This window comes from Heterocephalus glaber, unplaced genomic scaffold (assembly GCF_053883595.1).
Source record: "Heterocephalus glaber isolate CG9 unplaced genomic scaffold, H.glaber_assembly_v1.0 deba00001600, whole genome shotgun sequence".
Lineage (NCBI taxonomy): Eukaryota > Metazoa > Chordata > Mammalia > Rodentia > Bathyergidae > Heterocephalus > Heterocephalus glaber.
Window position 1 is genome coordinate 27,527,743 of NW_028258372.1, and position 18,190 is coordinate 27,545,932.

Sequence of the window (18,190 nt, forward strand, 5' to 3'; positions counted from 1 at the left end):
ACAAAGCGAAAGTTACATCATTTAAGAATGTTCTTGATGAAGTAGTTGGGGAAAAGTTTAGTATATCTCCATCTTTAGTACAAGCTATTTGTCCAAACAGAGCAGTATGAATAAAGTATCTGTGCTGAACACTGAACTGTAAGAGTTTTCCTTGAAGAAAAACATGTGCATAGCTTTTTACTTTACTTCAGCTGAAATAGTCACTATTTTACTGACCACCTGTTTGCCTGATACAGTTTGATAGTATGGTTTCTCAAACTTGAATATACAGATATGCTATTGAAACTGAAATAAATGAAGCAATAACCTTAAGAAAAAATAACTGACATATTTAATGCCATTGACAAAATTCCGGCTTTCAAGTGAAAAGAATTAAGATTTAGAAAATTATATTTAATCCTATGAGACTGACTGCATCTTAAAATATAAAGACTTCTCAGATATGCAGTGATAATACTGAAGAATAATATCTTTTATTGTTATACAATGATATGTCATCAATTGGAAGATTTTAATCATTAAGTGAACAAATATTTTCCAAATAACTATTGTAATTTTTCTTGTGTAAATATAAGATCCATTCAAAACACAAGAAATACCAAAGAATTTAGTGTAACTGATTTCAAAAGTTAATTGTAGGGTTTGTACTCCATAGTACATCTAATATCTGCTGAATTTTGTTATGGTATCAATAAATAATATGAACAGTTATCTGAAAAGGTTTTTATAATACTTCCCCATCAACAAATCTGTATGATAGTAGAAGCTACAGTTACAATGATTTCATGAAGAATCAGGAAAATTTAACTATCATAAGCAGAATAGAAAACTAATGAATAAAAATAATTTAATTTTAAATGTAATATGTGATAACAAGTATTTATCTTGCTATTATTATTTAAACTACATTAATGAATAAAAACATATTTAAACATCTCTCAGCTTTAGCTTTTATTATAGTACCTGTAGACATGAATATGTATATATTTCTTATCCATGTATACATGCATACCTATATTTATATTTACTATAAAATTATTTGGATTGGTCAATAATTTATATTAGTATATTTTTCAATCATAACAGTTACATTTGTTTTGTGGAATATATATATATATATATATATATATATATTTGTATTGATTATTTTCCTCTTAGCCTTCACTCTTCCTCTTTCCCTTCACCTCCTTCTCTTTCTCCAAAAGTTCTGCCTTCCTCTTTCCTACAATTTCTCCTTTGCTATACTCTTTAATTAATGGTTTGAGTTTCTGTAGTAAGAGATCTGCTGATCAGCATGAGTCACTCTCCTGGTCCCTTTTCTTCAGAGCTTCCAGTGGGCGGATGATCCTTCCATAAACTGTGGTTAATGTCAACCTCAGGTTTATTCTCTTCCACCCAAGCCATTATAATTCTTTCAACTTGATCTTCCCAAGAGGTAATTATTTTTTGTTCTTCCTCTTAGGCCATAATCATAACATCCTTTTGAAGTGTACTATGATTAAAGGTCAAGGAGAGAAGGAGAAATACAACAAATAAAATAAAATTGTTTATAAAATAATTCAATTCTGCGTTTATAAGTCAGTTTGAAAAAGCTTTTAATTAAACTTATTTTGAAATACAGGATTTTAAGTAACTTCTACAGATATTATGTTAAAATATATACAAGTATGTATAGATGACTACATATATGCGTATGTATTCACATATAATACAAAAACAAAAAGGAGAGGGAGAGAAAATTGTTACTAAATTATTCAGTATTACTTCATTGATATCAGTATTCAGGATTCAAACAATTTGGTTGCTAAAAATCTCCATCTGGATAGAAGTGAAGTAAGACTATTTTGTCTTTAGCAAAAGTGTATTTGTAATGTAAAAAGCTTCAATAATACATGAATTAAAATATTCACAAACGTATTACAGTAGAGAAGCTGTTGACGTTTTGAAATGAAAAAAAGAAAATTTGCGGGATCAAAGGACTACGTGGTCATTCTGTATGTTAAGCTTCTGGCTTAGGCATGGAGTGGTTGAACAAAATGGACATGTATAGCAGAGGCTCCTTTATCTCCATACGCTGAACTGTGAAGCTTACATGATTTTCATGGATCAAAAATATTATTTTGTTGGATTACTGAAATGTAAATACCTAGTCTTAAAAATTGACGCAAAAATGGGTTGTGGGCCAGATTTTTGGTCCACTGGTCCATGTGTTAACACCTGTGCTAGTGTGTGTATAGGGAATGAGTGACGTAACTGCATTAGCTAAATTCATTTCATCTGTGACATTAGAGAAATGAGTTCGGTTTACCACATCTTAGTTTCCCTTGTTAACGAAGAAGACATAACATCATAAAATATTGTAATCAATTGCAAATTGTTTACTAGCAATTGGTAAGCCATTTGTGCACACGTTGAACAACTCTATTTAGTGCTGCCATACTGATAAATTGAAATTGACCATGGTGGAACTAATTACAGTGCCAAAATTGAGAAATACTGAAAATCAAGGCTTCATTGCCTTCTTGACAGCTGTTAAAGCTTTGACAACCATACCACAATGTCATATTTATATGACTTCTTGCTCTCTATGAATAACAACACAGAATAATAGAGATAACCTTAAAGAAATATATACAGTCATTATCAATACTTCCTATAATTATTGAACAGTAATTAGGTATTATGGTTATTTATGTGAAAAATTTTAGAGTAGCAACAAAAGTTGACTGCTTACAGAAAATCATATTACCACAAGCTTCAGAGTTTAGTCAAGTAAAAAATTAGTATTTCATGGAGGGCATGGTGGTGCATGCCAGTAATCGCAGCACTTAAGAGGCTGAGACAGGAGGATTGCAGTGAGTTTGAGGCTAATTTTGGCTACTTAGTGAGTTCAAGGGCAGCCTGAACTGCATAGTCACACCCTGTCTCAAAAAAAAAAAAAAAAAAAAAAATGCTACCACGTGAATTCCTGAGAACAAATGTGATGTTCTTAAACTGAGTGTTATGCTTTATCAAAAAGGCTGATCTATACACTATAAAGAGTGACTTCAACTTTAACACATCTACCACTTTAACATGTGTGAGGAGTTCATCTTATTAATGAAGATGTGCTTTGCAAATCTCATTTTGTTGTTTTTGCTTAGTTTTCAATAATTTAAAATATTAGAAAATTTTAAGAGAGATATTGAGAAAAAGTCCATAAATCAGGATGAAAAAATAAAATTTATAATTAAAGTGAATTATTGGTATTGCTGAACTATTTCCTCTGTCAAAAACTTCTGAAAACACCCCTCCCCAAGTATCTAAGGTTCTGTTTGCACTCTACTAATAGGCTGTAGTGAGTATTTTTTGTTTTCTTTTTTGTTGGTACCGGGGATCGAACTTGGACCTTGCGCTTCCGAGGCAGGCACCGGAACCACTGAGCTAAATCCCTGGCCCTTTATTGTCATTTTATATTGTTCTATTAAGACTAGAAAAAAACAACAAAAGAAAATAGGAGCAAAATCTCATATTGGTAGTAAAAGAAGATGACAAAAAATCCAAATTTAACAAAACCCTTCATGTGACGAGAGGCATGCCTTGTGTCTTTCTGTGTGATGAAAGATAGTTAACAAAGGAATTATGCTAAATTTTAAAAAGTCAAGAAAACCCCGTGGCAAACTTTGATTTATTTATTTCAGAAACCTTGGAAAAGAAAAAATTATCTGTACTGTATTGAATTCTGCTCCAAATAATATATATTTATCTTATCCCACTATTTCTTTTGTATATAGCCAACTGGTATTGGGCTGTAGGTTCTAATATTTCCCTTACAAATTCTGCACATTTACAGCATATTTGTATTTTGAACTTAAAGTTTATTTAGTTATATTAAAATTTAATGTGGCTGCTAGGATCTGTATTACTCTACTGTCTGCGAATTTGAAGTTTGTGTTTCTGCATTCACCTCCCTTATCACAGCAATGTCTATCCATTTACTATGGCATGGTATTTGGGCTTCACTGATGTGTGTGTACTGATGACTATCCTCCCACCTGTCCTTTTGAAGTGCTTCAAAAGCGTCTATATATACTTGATGACATACATATAGTATATGCCAGTGTTGACCACAGTCCACATGTGCCACAGTTTGTAACCACTGAAACCTCCTGAAGGTTCACCATCATGGCTATATACTATACATACCAGCATATAATATATAATAAATATAATATAAATATATAATGTATAAATACATTTATATATTATAAAACATTGTATATAATATATAAAATATATCAGATAGATAAATACTGATATATTTTATATATGTATGTATACTTCCAGCTCTGGTTATATTTGTTCAATAGAACTTTAAAGTGAACAGATTTATAACTAGATTTATCAATTTGCTTCCTAATTTGCTTTATTTTTTTGTATTTTCTATTTTGGGTACAATAATCTATTTCGATCGTTTTTACACTTTTTAGTCCACAAATATAAAGCACAGAATTCATTTTACTCAAATACCCATTTATCTCTAGTCACGTTTTTTTGTTGTTGTTGTTGAGCTTGTTCCCAGGGATTGTGCAGATACACTTATTATAATATCATATTTGGGGAGCGAATTAGAAAGCTTATGAGATTCATAAAATAGCAAAACTGAAAGCAGTATTTAATTAGTGGACTATTTATTACTATGAATTCCTGTATTCAAAAGGATGACATTTTCAATTCAATAACCTAAGTATTCACTCTGAAAAAAATTAGGAAAAATAAATCATACTATGCTACAACAAAAAAAAATAAATAATGATGACTAGAGTAGGAAAATAAAATGAATTTTAAAAACATAGATAACAATTGAAAATTCTTGAAGAATATCAAGAAAATTAATAAAATATGTGTTTAATGACATTGATATGTGAGATGTCAGATATAAATATATATATATATCTTTGATATATGTATTTCAAAGACTAATCAGAAAAATGAAATTCTATCCCAGAAAATGGAAGAAAATATTTGTATATCACATAAGTAACTGATAAGGGGCTGATATTCGAGATGCATAAAGTGCTTTTTCAACTCAATAATAAAAACAATAGTAGGTAAAATATTTGAATAGACATTTGTCAAAAAATAAGCACATGAAAAGAAGTTCAACATTTACAGTAATTAGGAAAATGGACATCAAAACCACATCACTGGCTCACAACCACATAGATGGCTCTAATCAAAAAGACAGACAATAACAAATATTGGTGAAGATAAGTAATTAGAGCAATCATTAATGAGTGGTGCAAATATAGAATGCTGAAGCCATGTTGGAAAACATAGGTGTATCCTAAAAGATGTTAAATAGTGTACAATTACCTCATACCTCAGTATAATTGTCCTTTTCAGTACAATGAAAACACATGTGCCTATAAAAAGATTACATGGATGCTTATATGAACATTAAACATTTAAAGTATTCATAATAGTTTAAAGTGAAGCAACACAAATGTCCATCAAATTATGAATAGATAAACAAAATGTGACAGGTGCATACTATTGATACTAGAGCATGGATACCCCTGAGAGCCTGTGCTAATAAAAGATGCCAGTCACAAAAAGACACAAAATCTATGATCCCATTTACTTGAAATGTTCAGAATATGCAGCTCTGTTGACAAATAGTAGATTATACAAATCTATGGGGCTGAATGACTTAGGGACAGATGAGTGATTATGAAGGTTGACTTCCTGCAATTCTTTTTATTGAAGAGTTAAGGAAAATAGTCTCATTAGATTTGGGAGATATATGCACAAATTTTTAATATACCAAAAACCAATGAAAAATGGCAACAAATTATTTTTAAATGGGGTTTAATAGAATATAAATCTTTGGGCTGTTTTCAGTGAAAGAAATCTATAACTATAGATTTCTCCTCTTAATGATTTAAGCATCAAATCAACATTCAAGCATTTTATAGTAGAGATACTGGTACAGACGTATATTTTTGTGATCCTGTCCTATATTTTTCTGTAGTTTTTTTTATGTATTTTTAAGCAGATCTCAACTACATAAGTACAACTTTTTATCACTGAGTAACCCATACTAGTTAAAGAAACGTATCAGAAACCTTTCACGAATCTTTTCTGACACAAAAATTTTGTGTTTGCCTTCATTCATGTTAACTGTTAGAATTATTCAGAACAATTTTCAAAGACTGTTATAGAATGAATTTATGATTTCTTAAATATTGCTGATATAACATAAATCTTGAAGAATTATCATTCTTATTGAAAGTTAGATAAGAGGGCTTTCAGTTTGCAACTATGCTTACTTCATGGGTTCCTAATTTAGTTGTAGGTTGTAAGCTTTTCTTTTTACTGTAAGACAATATTAGTTCCTTACCACATAGACAGTTAGAATGATCTCTTTAATATTATAATAAAATAAAGAAAACAAAGGACATAATAATATATGTGTAACTCCTTTTACTATTACTTTGAAAATAAATGAAATTTATTTTTTGGCTTAAAGACTATGCTATTGTCAAATTATCTCTATTAATATAAATAACACACAGCTATGTATATAACCACACCTATATTCAGAAAAATAAGTAGAACTCTCTATCAAAACCGTATCCTCAGTTAACTACGTTGCCATCTGTCTTACCTTTGTCGTGGCAGGCTGATGAGGGGTTGTTTATGACATCTCTTGCTAAGGCTAAAGAGCTTGTGTACAATTTTCTGTGCCTTCAGGAAAAGTTGCTTCATGCTGTTTTCCAGTTGTTCATAGCGGCGCTGAAAATTAGAATCCATTGTCCACAGATGCATTATGGTTGATGTATTGAGGAAATAATTCAGAGGTAGCCTTTTCATAAAAAACTTGAACTCATCTGCAAAAAGGTTAAAATTAAACGTTTTAATCATAAAATCCAAACTTAATATGTTTCTCCAAAACATTTAACATGTTAATATTTAAAAGAAATATCTTATTTGATAGTAGGAAGTTAGTAGAAGATAAAATTTTTGATGTGTTAGAATTATTTTCCCTTTTGATTACCTTAAAATAGGAATTTTGTGCAAGAAGAAATTGGTTTAAAATTTGTGTAAAAATAAATAGCATATACAGAAAGTTTAAGTTCAAATTAAGTTTACTGTATTTTCCTTTTGATGGTATTTGAATGAACTTTCTACAATAGTACAATTGTTTATTTAGTTTGGTGTTAAAGAAATCTTCAAATATATTTTAAAATTTTTTCATTAACTCAGCATAGAACTATATAATATCATTAATAAGTACATTAATGTTTTAAAATAATGAGAAAGGTTTTTAAATGGTAATTGTGATATTCAACTGTGGACTATATTTTCTGTAACTAATCTTATTTTCATTTGTCATGGCCTAGCAGTTTAAATAAAATGGAAGTGTTTACTTAGGAGAAAAAAAAATGAAAAGCATTTAAGGCCCCAATATTGGATTTTGTTTTTTTGTTGATAGTTAATATGCATGAAATTGCTTTATTTTCCAATGTCAACTAAACCAACAATAAGAATAAAAGTTGATGCTGCACTAAATTAAATGACATAAAGACTCTACTAGCTATCTACACACACAAGATAGTTGAGGCAACAGACAAAATGTGGAAATAAGCCAAAGGTCCATCAACAGGTGAATGGATATATAAAATGTGGTGCATACATACAATGTACTCACCCATAATAAGGAAATTCTAATAATGCTACAAAATAGGTAAACATAGAAAATAAGCCCAGTGAGATTAGACACAAAAAGACAAATTCTGCATGATTATATCAAGAATAGTCAATTTCATTGAGATAGGAAGCAGATTTGAATTTACCAGGGGCTGGATGAAGGGAGCAAAGGAAATTATTGTTTAATGGTTGCAGAGCTGCCATTCTGGGCAAAGACAATGTTTTAAGATAAACAATAGTAATGATCATTCTCCAACACATTTAAAACCACAGAATAGTGGAGTGGAAAATGATTGAAGTGGCAAAATTTGTATGTTTTTATTACAGAAAAATATTCACAAAGATACTTGACCATTCTTTCCTATGTCTCCTGTTCTTTTGAAGCAATTTTTGTGAGCAAGTTCTCAAAATATAAACATTTTCTTGCATCTGAAAATTAACTGTTTTTTTTTTAAATTTTCAAATGGTTGCTTTCAGACTTGGGAATCAAACGCAAGGATGCTCTATTACTGAGCAACACTTTAAACCCTTCTTGTTTTATTTATTTATTTATTTATTTATTTATTTATCGAGGCAACATCTCCTTAAGTTGCTCAAGTGGGACTCAAACTTATGACCCTCGTGCCTCAGCCTTGCTCAGTGATGGAGTTATAGGTTCATGTCAACAGACATGAAGTTTTCTTTTGTTAATATTTTGTTGCATCTATTCTCATGCAATACATACTTGAATTTTCCCACACCCATGACCACAAGATCTGGAAAAAAATTTCAGTGGCTGAAGACTTGGAAATTGTGAAATGAAACATGGCAAAAATTGCATTTTTTTCAGTATTCTGCCCATATAAACATTATGTGTTATGGAGTCGACCTCCATTTTTCTGCATATTAATTTGCTTCTATGCAAATGAGAAAGTACTATAGAATTATAATTTCACTTAACTTTAATTCTTGTGATTTTAGAAACAGTTGCTCTTAATGTCCATGAAGTTAACATGTCCAGTTTAAAAATAGTTATTCTTAAATATTCAATAATAGCTATTACATTAACATTCTGCTAAATTTAGATAAGGTGTTTCAGTTTATCAGATCTACGAAAGCTCTAAATTAGTCACAGAAGTGACTACAGAGAAATGTCCAACATGCCTGGCCATTAGAGAAATGCAAATTAAAGCAACACAAAAATTTCACCTTACTCCAGAAAGGAAAGTCATCATCAAGAAATCAAATAATGGCAAATGCTGGTGAGGCTGGAAGAAAAAGAATCCCTTCTACACTGTTGGTGGGAATGTAATTCAGCACAACCACTATGGAAATCACTGTGGAGATTCGTCAAAAAACTACCACTAGAATTTCCATTTGACCCAGCTATTCCCATTCTAGGCCTCTTCCTGAAAGAGTTAAAGACATCAGATTACAGTGATACATGCACATTCATGTTTAAAGAAGCACAACTAATAACAGACAAATGTTGGAAGTGGCCTATATGTTCATCAATAGATGAATAGATAAAGAAAATGCAGCATTTATCCTCAATGGAGTACTATTCTGGCATACAGAATAAACTTGAGTCATTTGTAGCAAAGTCGATGAATGTTAAGACTATAACATTAAGAGAAATGAGTCAGACGCACACGCTTAAATATTACATGGTTTCTCTTATATGAGAAACCCAAAGTAGAAATAAAGAGCAAAATAAAATCTAAATAATAGGAAACAGGAAGAAGGGTATTTCTCAAATGCAAAGGTGACCCAGAGATGGAGGAAGGGGAGGGGAAGGAGATCAAAAAAGAATCAAGATGTATTATATACTTGTACCAACTCTCCACAAGAAATGCAATCATTATGAATTGCAAATAGGTACTAATGAAAGTTTTAAAAATAAAAAATAAAATCATTTTTTAATGTTTCTTAAAATATTCTATTGAAATCTGATAAAGTAAATCATGGTAATACACATTTGTATCTCTAGATTTAGGTATTAGGTATATTTTAATATTCAGATCTAACCTATCTCATCAATGCCAGTAAATACACATTTTTAAGAATTCAAAGAAAATTGTATTCATGAATATTGGAATTATTTCTTTGAAAGCATAAAGATACATCTATCATATTTTGGACATCAAAGGTATAGACTTTACCTGAAGAAAAAGGGAAAATAAAACAAAAGGCTTTTAACAGAAAAAAAAAAAATTGCTGAAGATGCCTGCACTAGTTTGAACCCATATGTCTGTTTTGAAAATTTTCCTCTTTTGAATAAAGAATTTATGCATAGAAGTTGGAAAGATTTGTTGGATTATTCATTGAGCAGATGCCAGTACTTTGAAAACTAATCATTCATTTCATTGTCATCTTTTACTTGAACAATTCTGATAAGCTTGTATTGTGTTATGGGTATGCATACTTAATTATATTCATTGTTCATTATAGCAGTATTAGAATGGATTTTAAATTAGTGAATTTTATTTAAATTAAAGAATATTTTGAAGTAGAATGTATTTGATTTATTAAAGTGTGTATAATAGGAATGTCTGCTGCAAAGTGTCAGTACCCAATTTCTAGGAAAAGGTGTCTTAGCATGACACTTGAATGATTACTTCATTATGAACTCATTAAGGGTCACTACTGACATTTAGCCAAAACATTTATTGAACACCTGTTGTGCACATAACATACAGATGTTTTAGTCTATGAGAGCAAGTATAGGAAAACTTTTCATTTAAAAAAAAATACTAATTAATGATACAGCATAATTTCAAATGCTACAATAATATTTTTCATTTGAAAAATATTTCATTTCATTTAGAATTCATTCTATTTAGAAGGAAATACAATTTTCCAAAATATTCTTGTGGATAACTTGTCTTTCACTTTTGCCAATTAGTAAAATTTGTACTTATAGATTATGAAATTTTAATGACATAAATTAATATATAAATCATTTATTTATATAAAAAAGATAAAATATAATCACTAGTGATGCCAGGTAATATTTTATCATACAGCAATTTCCAGGACTCCATAGATGATAAAAGTTAATACTCTAGATAAATATTAAAGTACTTCTAGTGACAAGTAAATAAAACTACCCATACTTTTTAATATGGATAGATACATTCATAAAAGAAAACCAATCAATGTCATGTAAAATCCACCCAGAAATCTAAATTCATATGCATTTTTAGAAAATAATTATTCTAGAAATACCTGTTTGTTAAGTATGTTTTCAGTTGAGTACTTTTCCACAGCCTAGTTCTGAGCACTATAGAAAACCAAAATAACATAAGCATAACAATAACAGTGCTGATAAACATTATGCTGGTACTTATTTACACTTTCAGTTTCTCACACTAGAGAAACTATTCAGTATTTACACATGTGTGTCCTGTTTATTGCACTTAAGAGTATTGCCTCAATGTGCATCCATTTGTATAATAGATAATCTGAAATAGGAAGAAAAGGGGCAAAGGGGAAGGGGAAGTGGGAGGGGTAGGCTAAGTTAAAGAAGAGAATAGAATTAATATGAGAACATGAAAAAATGGAAACAAAGTCTTTGTAAATAGGAAGAGATGGAGGGGTTGAAAGGAGGGCGGGGGAATGAGTAAAAAATAAGACCCAAGAGAGATTATGTACAGGAGCAAATTTCCAATGATGAATGTCATTATATTGTATACCTAAAATACACCAATAAAATAAAATTTTTTAAAAAATTATGCTGGTAGAAATTCATTGTCAGTCTCAGTTGTCTTAAGGAAGCTAATTCATATGAAACAATGCAGGGTGAAATGGATTATATTAATGAATTCTGTGGAGGAGAAGAAAATTAAGCTATGTGACAACTTTCCAATGAATTATAGATGACTTAGCTATGCACCATGGTAACTATGGACTACTAACATTTCTCTATTGAAATGAAGGGGGTTTTAAAATAGCTTAACAAGGTTTGTTGCTTCCCTTCCCTTTCCCTTGATAGAAACTCTATTTAACATTTGATATATATAATTAGCTAATTTTGAAACTAATAATCTCCTCTCTCTTTAATTTTGACAATATATACTTTTTAAGTGCTTTAAATATCAATCTAATTGTATCTCTAGTAATTCTTCATGCAAATTTTACTGGAGAAATTTTGTATGCAGACTGCAGATAAAGTTTTGTTTCATAACTTTATTTTCTGCAAAATGTTTCATTAAAACTTCTCTATTTCTGAAAGTATTTATATTTTATCATTTTTATTCTCATGGTTGCTTCACAGTTGAATTAAATGCATGAGAGTGGTGCAATAAAACTTGTGGCCATATAAAAGATCAATTTAATGCATATATCCTGAATGATATTTCTCCCTATACTGATACATGAAAATTATCAAGCAATATCGTTGATTATGTATTTTCCAATATTCAGAACCTCTATTTAGAATCATTCTAGCGTACACTTTCAAACATATGTTAGCTGGGTATGATGGCACACATCTCTAATTCTAGGTATTTGGGAACTAAGGGAGAGGATCCAAGTTCAAAGTCAGCCTTTGTGACCCTGCCTCAAAATACAATTAAAGCAACAGAGATAGGGATGTAACTCAGTGTTACACTGCTTGCTTATTGTGCGAGAGACCTTGAGATCAATCTTTAGTGCTGAAAGAAATATTCGGAATCATTTAGATATTGTAAAGTTTCTAGAAGTGTAACAATCAGGTTACTTTTTATCACCTAGAAATTATTTCTTGAATTATAAATCCACTTAGATATTCCAAAACAAATGCTATGGTTATGGAAAAATAAACCTATGGAAAGTAAAGATTGAAGGATGAAATTATTGCTTTCATGATTTTTATGAATTGTTGCTTTCATGATTTCATTATGAACTTTTAACTGAGTAGATTTAAATTAATTTTGTAAACTACAAAAACCCAAAATACCATTAAATTATCAACAGACAATTTATGTAAATTATGACCAAGTAATTTAAATAATATGACATTATTTACTTGTTAATTGGTGGGTAAATGACCACTGTTTCATATTATATTATATGTGTTTTTATAATCAATTAACAATTTGGCACCATTAAAGTATCTTTTAGTAATAATGATAAGGCAATAAGGATAATTATTATGAAAATATAGTAATAGTCTTACCATAATAATAATAAAATATACAATGTTTAAAACTTATGTAAAATATGAAAAAAGAGCTCTTCAAATAAACTGATAAATTGAAAACATGAAATGTCTAAGTATATTATGTATGAAAAATTTATGCAAACATTTTCTTCTGAGCAAAAAGAATGATCATTTCTGATTTTATGATATTTGCAATCTAATGCAATCAAACTCATCTTTCCTATTTAGATGGGCTAACATAAGATTTTTGGAACAAATGAATGAAATAAACAAATACTAGCATAACCAAAATCTAAGCAACAATCTAACAAAACAAATATTACTTCCCTATACTTAAATTAGTGTTGTGGTCTTCTATATATCAACACATGGCCAGTATGTTCTATTTCCTTAACTTGATTTTTATTTATTAATTTTATTGCTTTTCGTTTGTTTGTTTAGTCTGCGATAGGTCTAGATTTATACTGTTTTACCTGCAAAGCTAAGAAGTAAGTACCAAAGTAATTCTACCACTAACCTCAAAGTTGTTGTCAAACCAGAACACCCTCTCAGACAACTGTTTCTTGTTCCCTGACAGATAGTTTCCTGGATTTGTTCATCTTCTGATTTTCAATGGCAAGGATTTTTCTACTAAGTTCATTGAAAACCTTAGAAAAAACTACAGAAATACAAGCCTAAAGTAGGTAAGATACAAAATTGACAAATTGGACAAGAGGGGGGTTATAAGTAGGAAGAATGACAGTGTCAGGCAAAGTTGAGACAAAGAAAACCCAGGAATTCAGTACCCGGAATGACAGAGAGTTAGCAAGAACAAAAATCCCAACCAATCCAATATGTAAACTTCAACTTTACTCTTTTAATTTTGACGAGAATTCATTGATTTTAACTTTTGTAAACGTTTTTCTTGACCATTTTAAGCAACTATTTGAATGATTTACGTCAGTTTAGAATTTCCTCCATCCTAAGTGGTTACCTATTAAATCAATTCTGTTTAAACTACTCTATCAATCATGGATATAGAGTCTATACTGAAATTCACAAAATGCTAAAATGCTGCATGATATGGTCTTTATCTAGATTTCCCCTATCAACACCAAGACTCATGAGTTCATAGGTGTAGCTTTGGGGAGGTAATTGGATCAAGAAAGTGTGATATTCATCAACAGATTAGTCCACTGATGAGTTTATAGCTAAATGCTAGTTGGGAAATGAAGGTTGATTGAAGGAGTTGGATTACTGGGGATGTGGCCTGGAAGGGCTATTTCCCCGCCTCTTCCCCATTCTCTCTCTCTCTCTCTCTCTCTCTCTCTCTCTCTCTCTCTCTCTCTCTCTCTCTCTCTCTCTCTCTCCTCCTTTAAGTTATGGGTGTCAGGTATTATGTCTCAAGAATGAGAAAGTAACTGAGACACTGCATGAAGTAAATGGAAAGCCCCTGCAATAGCTTGCAAATTCACAAATTTTATAAGGCTGCAAGGTGATTAGTACATAAGGGCATAAATCACATACCAATCCTTATCCTTAGTATTTACCTAGAAATATCATTGTTTTCTAACATTTAATTTTTCTTTGAAATATGCAGCAAATGTTTATATCAATACATTAAGCAAGGCATAAAAATCTGTCCTTTATTCAGTTGCCCAATTAATAGGGACTTTCAAGTGTTTGAGAAAGGATTCAAACAAAACCATATTTCTAACTGGAAAATGGAGGAGCTTTCCCAGTACTCTTGCAGCTACTGTGTAAGTGCATACTATAAGTTACATAATTCAGTTTTACACATTCAGATTTTATATCTGAAGACTAAGAGGATGCTTGGAGTAATTTTTTCAAAAGGTAATGGTTCCAATAGTAATAGTAATGTTAATTTCAATCTGTTGTTCATAGAAATTAGTAGTGATAACCTCACTAAGTCTTACACAAAAATTTTAGTATTTCTGACCGTATAAGAGAGGTATATATTTATGTACCTTTCTTGGTTATTGTATGTCATATACAGTGTTCTTTAACACGTTCTTTATCAGTTTAAGTCAGCTAAAGCTTTTTTCTTCCATACAGAAAATAATTTGGTGTGATAGAGATAAAAATATCAAAAGTTATTTTTGTAAATAGTTTCTAAAGACAATTGATTGGATAAATTATTGGTTTCTTCAAACCACAGGAATAAAAAGCTTTATAAATTCATATAGTACTAAGGGTAGAACTTTGACAATAGAAATACCACTTGTAAATCTAAAATGAAATGCTTGCTGCAGGAATAGCATTTAGGTCCATGTGCCTATCTCAAAGTGAACATAGTACAAGAAGAATTCAAAGACCTGGGATATGTTGTTGCTAGTAACATATATGGCTTGCTTAAAGTGTGCAATTTCCTACAGTTTCTTCAGTAAGCACAGAATGATCACTAGAGATTTTCAAAGGCCATGGAAAAGAAATATTTTATCTCTTATAGCCACAGGGCTTCAAAATAAACTTTGGCCTCAAGACTGAATTTAAATCCTTGCCAGACTGGTTATGTTAAAGTTAGGAAGAACACTGACTGCGAAGGTATGAGGGTGTGGGAACTGGGAATGAGATATTGGGCAAACTAGTACTGATTCAGAGAAATCACATGAATTCTTGTTTTTCTTGTCCCATTTACCAAGACAGTAAATTCTCACCAAGACAGTAAATGATCAACTGTGTTTTAATTTTAGACATTGTAAAGATGTTTTCATACTGAGGATAGAAACCCAGGCCATGTGCGTGCTAGGTAAGTGCTCCTCCCTCAGCAAGAGCTCCAGCCTTTGAAAATTCTTAATTGAAAGGTGACCATTCCGAACCCAGTGTTTATCCTGCCCAGTCTAATCACCCATTGTGATCTAAGGTTTCTTATTAAATTGTCCTAAGAAGACTAATTTCCCAATATATTATCAGAATTTGACAGTTTTTATTTGAGAGAAAAATCATTAACAAATCATAAATGCCTTGCCTGCATCTCTGATGAAGGCTGTATTCACTGTTTTCTGAAGGCTGAGAACACCAGTTAGTGTAAAACTCGGTGTGAAATCAGATGCACTCACTGATTTCAATGAGGATACAATGACCCCACTGTGACTGAGGCTGCATAGCAGCTATCAGCCACCAGAAGAACAGTGGACATGGTTATTATAACGTACAAAGACCCAGTGTACTACTTACACAGGTCTAACCTATAGGAGTTTTATAGTTTACTGATCACATCAGAGTTCCTAGGGAGTTTAATATAGGGCTATCTCTTGAAGTCTTACTTGGTTTGTATAATTTTTTAAAAAGACCTACACCTGAGAACAAAGGCCTGACTTGAGTCATGAGGAGAAGGAAAAAAAAATCTATACCTATCAAATTCCCATCTTGGAATCATTTCAAAGACACAGTACTTCTGTACCACAGCTTAAGTAGGGTAAATCTTTCCTTTGAATTGTGAGTTAATACTAAATTCCTAGGGCTCTGAATGCTATGATAATCTGTGTCTCACCATGTAGTCTTACAGAAATATGGCAGTAAATGCATTTTTTCTGTATCCTTTTAAAATTAGGATCAGTAATATCATAACTCCAGACATTTATATTTTCCCATTCCTTGACTAAAGGATTAGAAAAGCTTCTTGTTTGTTTGTCAAGCATGATACAATTGTATCAGTGTACAATTGAATTAGACATCCATTCAATGCTTGGAAATGATGAGGACAATATTCATATTCCATCTTCAAATAACTCATCCTATTGAAGATAGCTAAAACACAGAATCTGGATAAAACTGAACCCGCTTCCCTGATGTTACACTTTTACCAATGGCGTGACTCCTAGTACCAAGGATAACACTTATTCTCCGATGCAAATTTTTTCCTCTATCATTTTAAACAGAGACCACCAGAAATGTTTTTCTTTGACAAGTTGGTCAAAGAAGTTAAACATTCTCCGTTGTATTTTAGTGTTAAATAAATATTCAGCCTTTGTGTGATATAGATTATCTCATTATGCCATAGGTCATATTTTCTTAATGATATGATACTGAAAAAGACATGAAAAATAAGAGTAGCTGTTATGTGAGCTGTTAGCCCTTAGTTGTGCATGACGAATGGAAATAAATTTCACTCATTGTGAGACTCTAGTTAAACTTAGCATATTTGGATAGCCGCATCACAGTGAAGAACACCTGTTTCTCATCTTCCTTTAATTAAAAGATGCACAAATCTTAGAAGTTGCATCAATTCTCTGGTGACTTTGTTGATAATGATGACTTCAGTGATCTGCATTGGGGTAGCAGATGTGCCAGCTTCAGTCTCTTCTGCTCCTTGACGTTCTCCAGAGATTGCTCCTGCTGAGTGGCTTCAGGATTGTTCCTTCCACCAGCTCCCAGCCAGCGTCTCCAATCCCCATGCCGATACTCTGAGATATCCAATCCAATGTCTTTAAGTACATTCCTTTTCTGCTGTAATCAGGACTTACTCTTAAAGAATGCTGATGATACAGTTAATTGAGGCCCCAAGAGTACTTATTATCTGTAGTTCAACAAGAGATTAACTGATATTTGTGTGTCAACTCTGTGCCAGTCACTGTGCTAGTCAAGAATTTAAACTACATGAATAATTACAATTATACATATAATAATATTATTTTCCCCACCTAATTTCTATGTAGACTAGATAATTACTGTTAATGCTTAATAAAATAACTTTTACATGATAAATGATAGGTGTTAGCTGTTATTTTTATTAGAAATTACTGTTTTTATGTTTGTTATTCTGAGCATTTTTCTTAGATTATCTGATTTATTCCTTACTGAAATTTTAGGAGATGTGTATAATTATAATCTGCATTTTTCTGATGAGAAAATGTGTTTTATCTAGTTTCAACAAATTGTTCACAATGACACTGCTAATAATTAAATCCCAGAACAAACTTGACTGAAAAAAAACACCACAGACCCTGACTCAATAAGAATAAATTATCTACAAGTAAACAGAAAAATAAAACTATTCTACATATGGGAAGAATATTTTTGTGTGGTAGGCTTTTCACAAACATTCAAATTCAATCTCATAATAACCATGCAGTAAGACAACTGGTTCTGTTGAAATGTGATGTGAAACTAATTTGAATTATAGGCTCACTGAACAGAGCCAACTAAGAGAAAACCAAAGAAAATAACACAGACAAAGAAAAATAGAAAGAAAGCTGATTTTATATTTCTCTAAGGATCATGAAAATGTTTCCTTTTTATTTTCCCTTACAAAAGACTAATACAACACATTATTTACACTATGAATTAAATATGTGCTTCTTAAAAGAGTTATCCAGTTGACAAGATTCACAAATAGTTAGCTGTAAAAGTATACAGGATAATTCATCCGGTAGA

General features: G+C 31.1%; 1 protein-coding gene across 7 annotated transcripts in view; it reads right to left on the reverse strand.

The window, feature by feature from the left end:
• The window catches only part of Brinp3 (BMP/retinoic acid inducible neural specific 3), a 392,440-nt gene that overhangs the window by 56,278 nt on the left and 317,972 nt on the right, over positions 1 to 18,190 (reverse strand). For all 7 annotated transcript variants that reach the window (XM_004862778.3, XM_087194464.1, XM_087194463.1 and 4 more), the window contains one exon: positions 6,650 to 6,872. In XM_004862778.3, the coding sequence (XP_004862835.1) occupies positions 6,650 to 6,872 (223 nt within the window). The remainder of the gene's footprint in view (positions 1 to 6,649; positions 6,873 to 18,190) is intronic.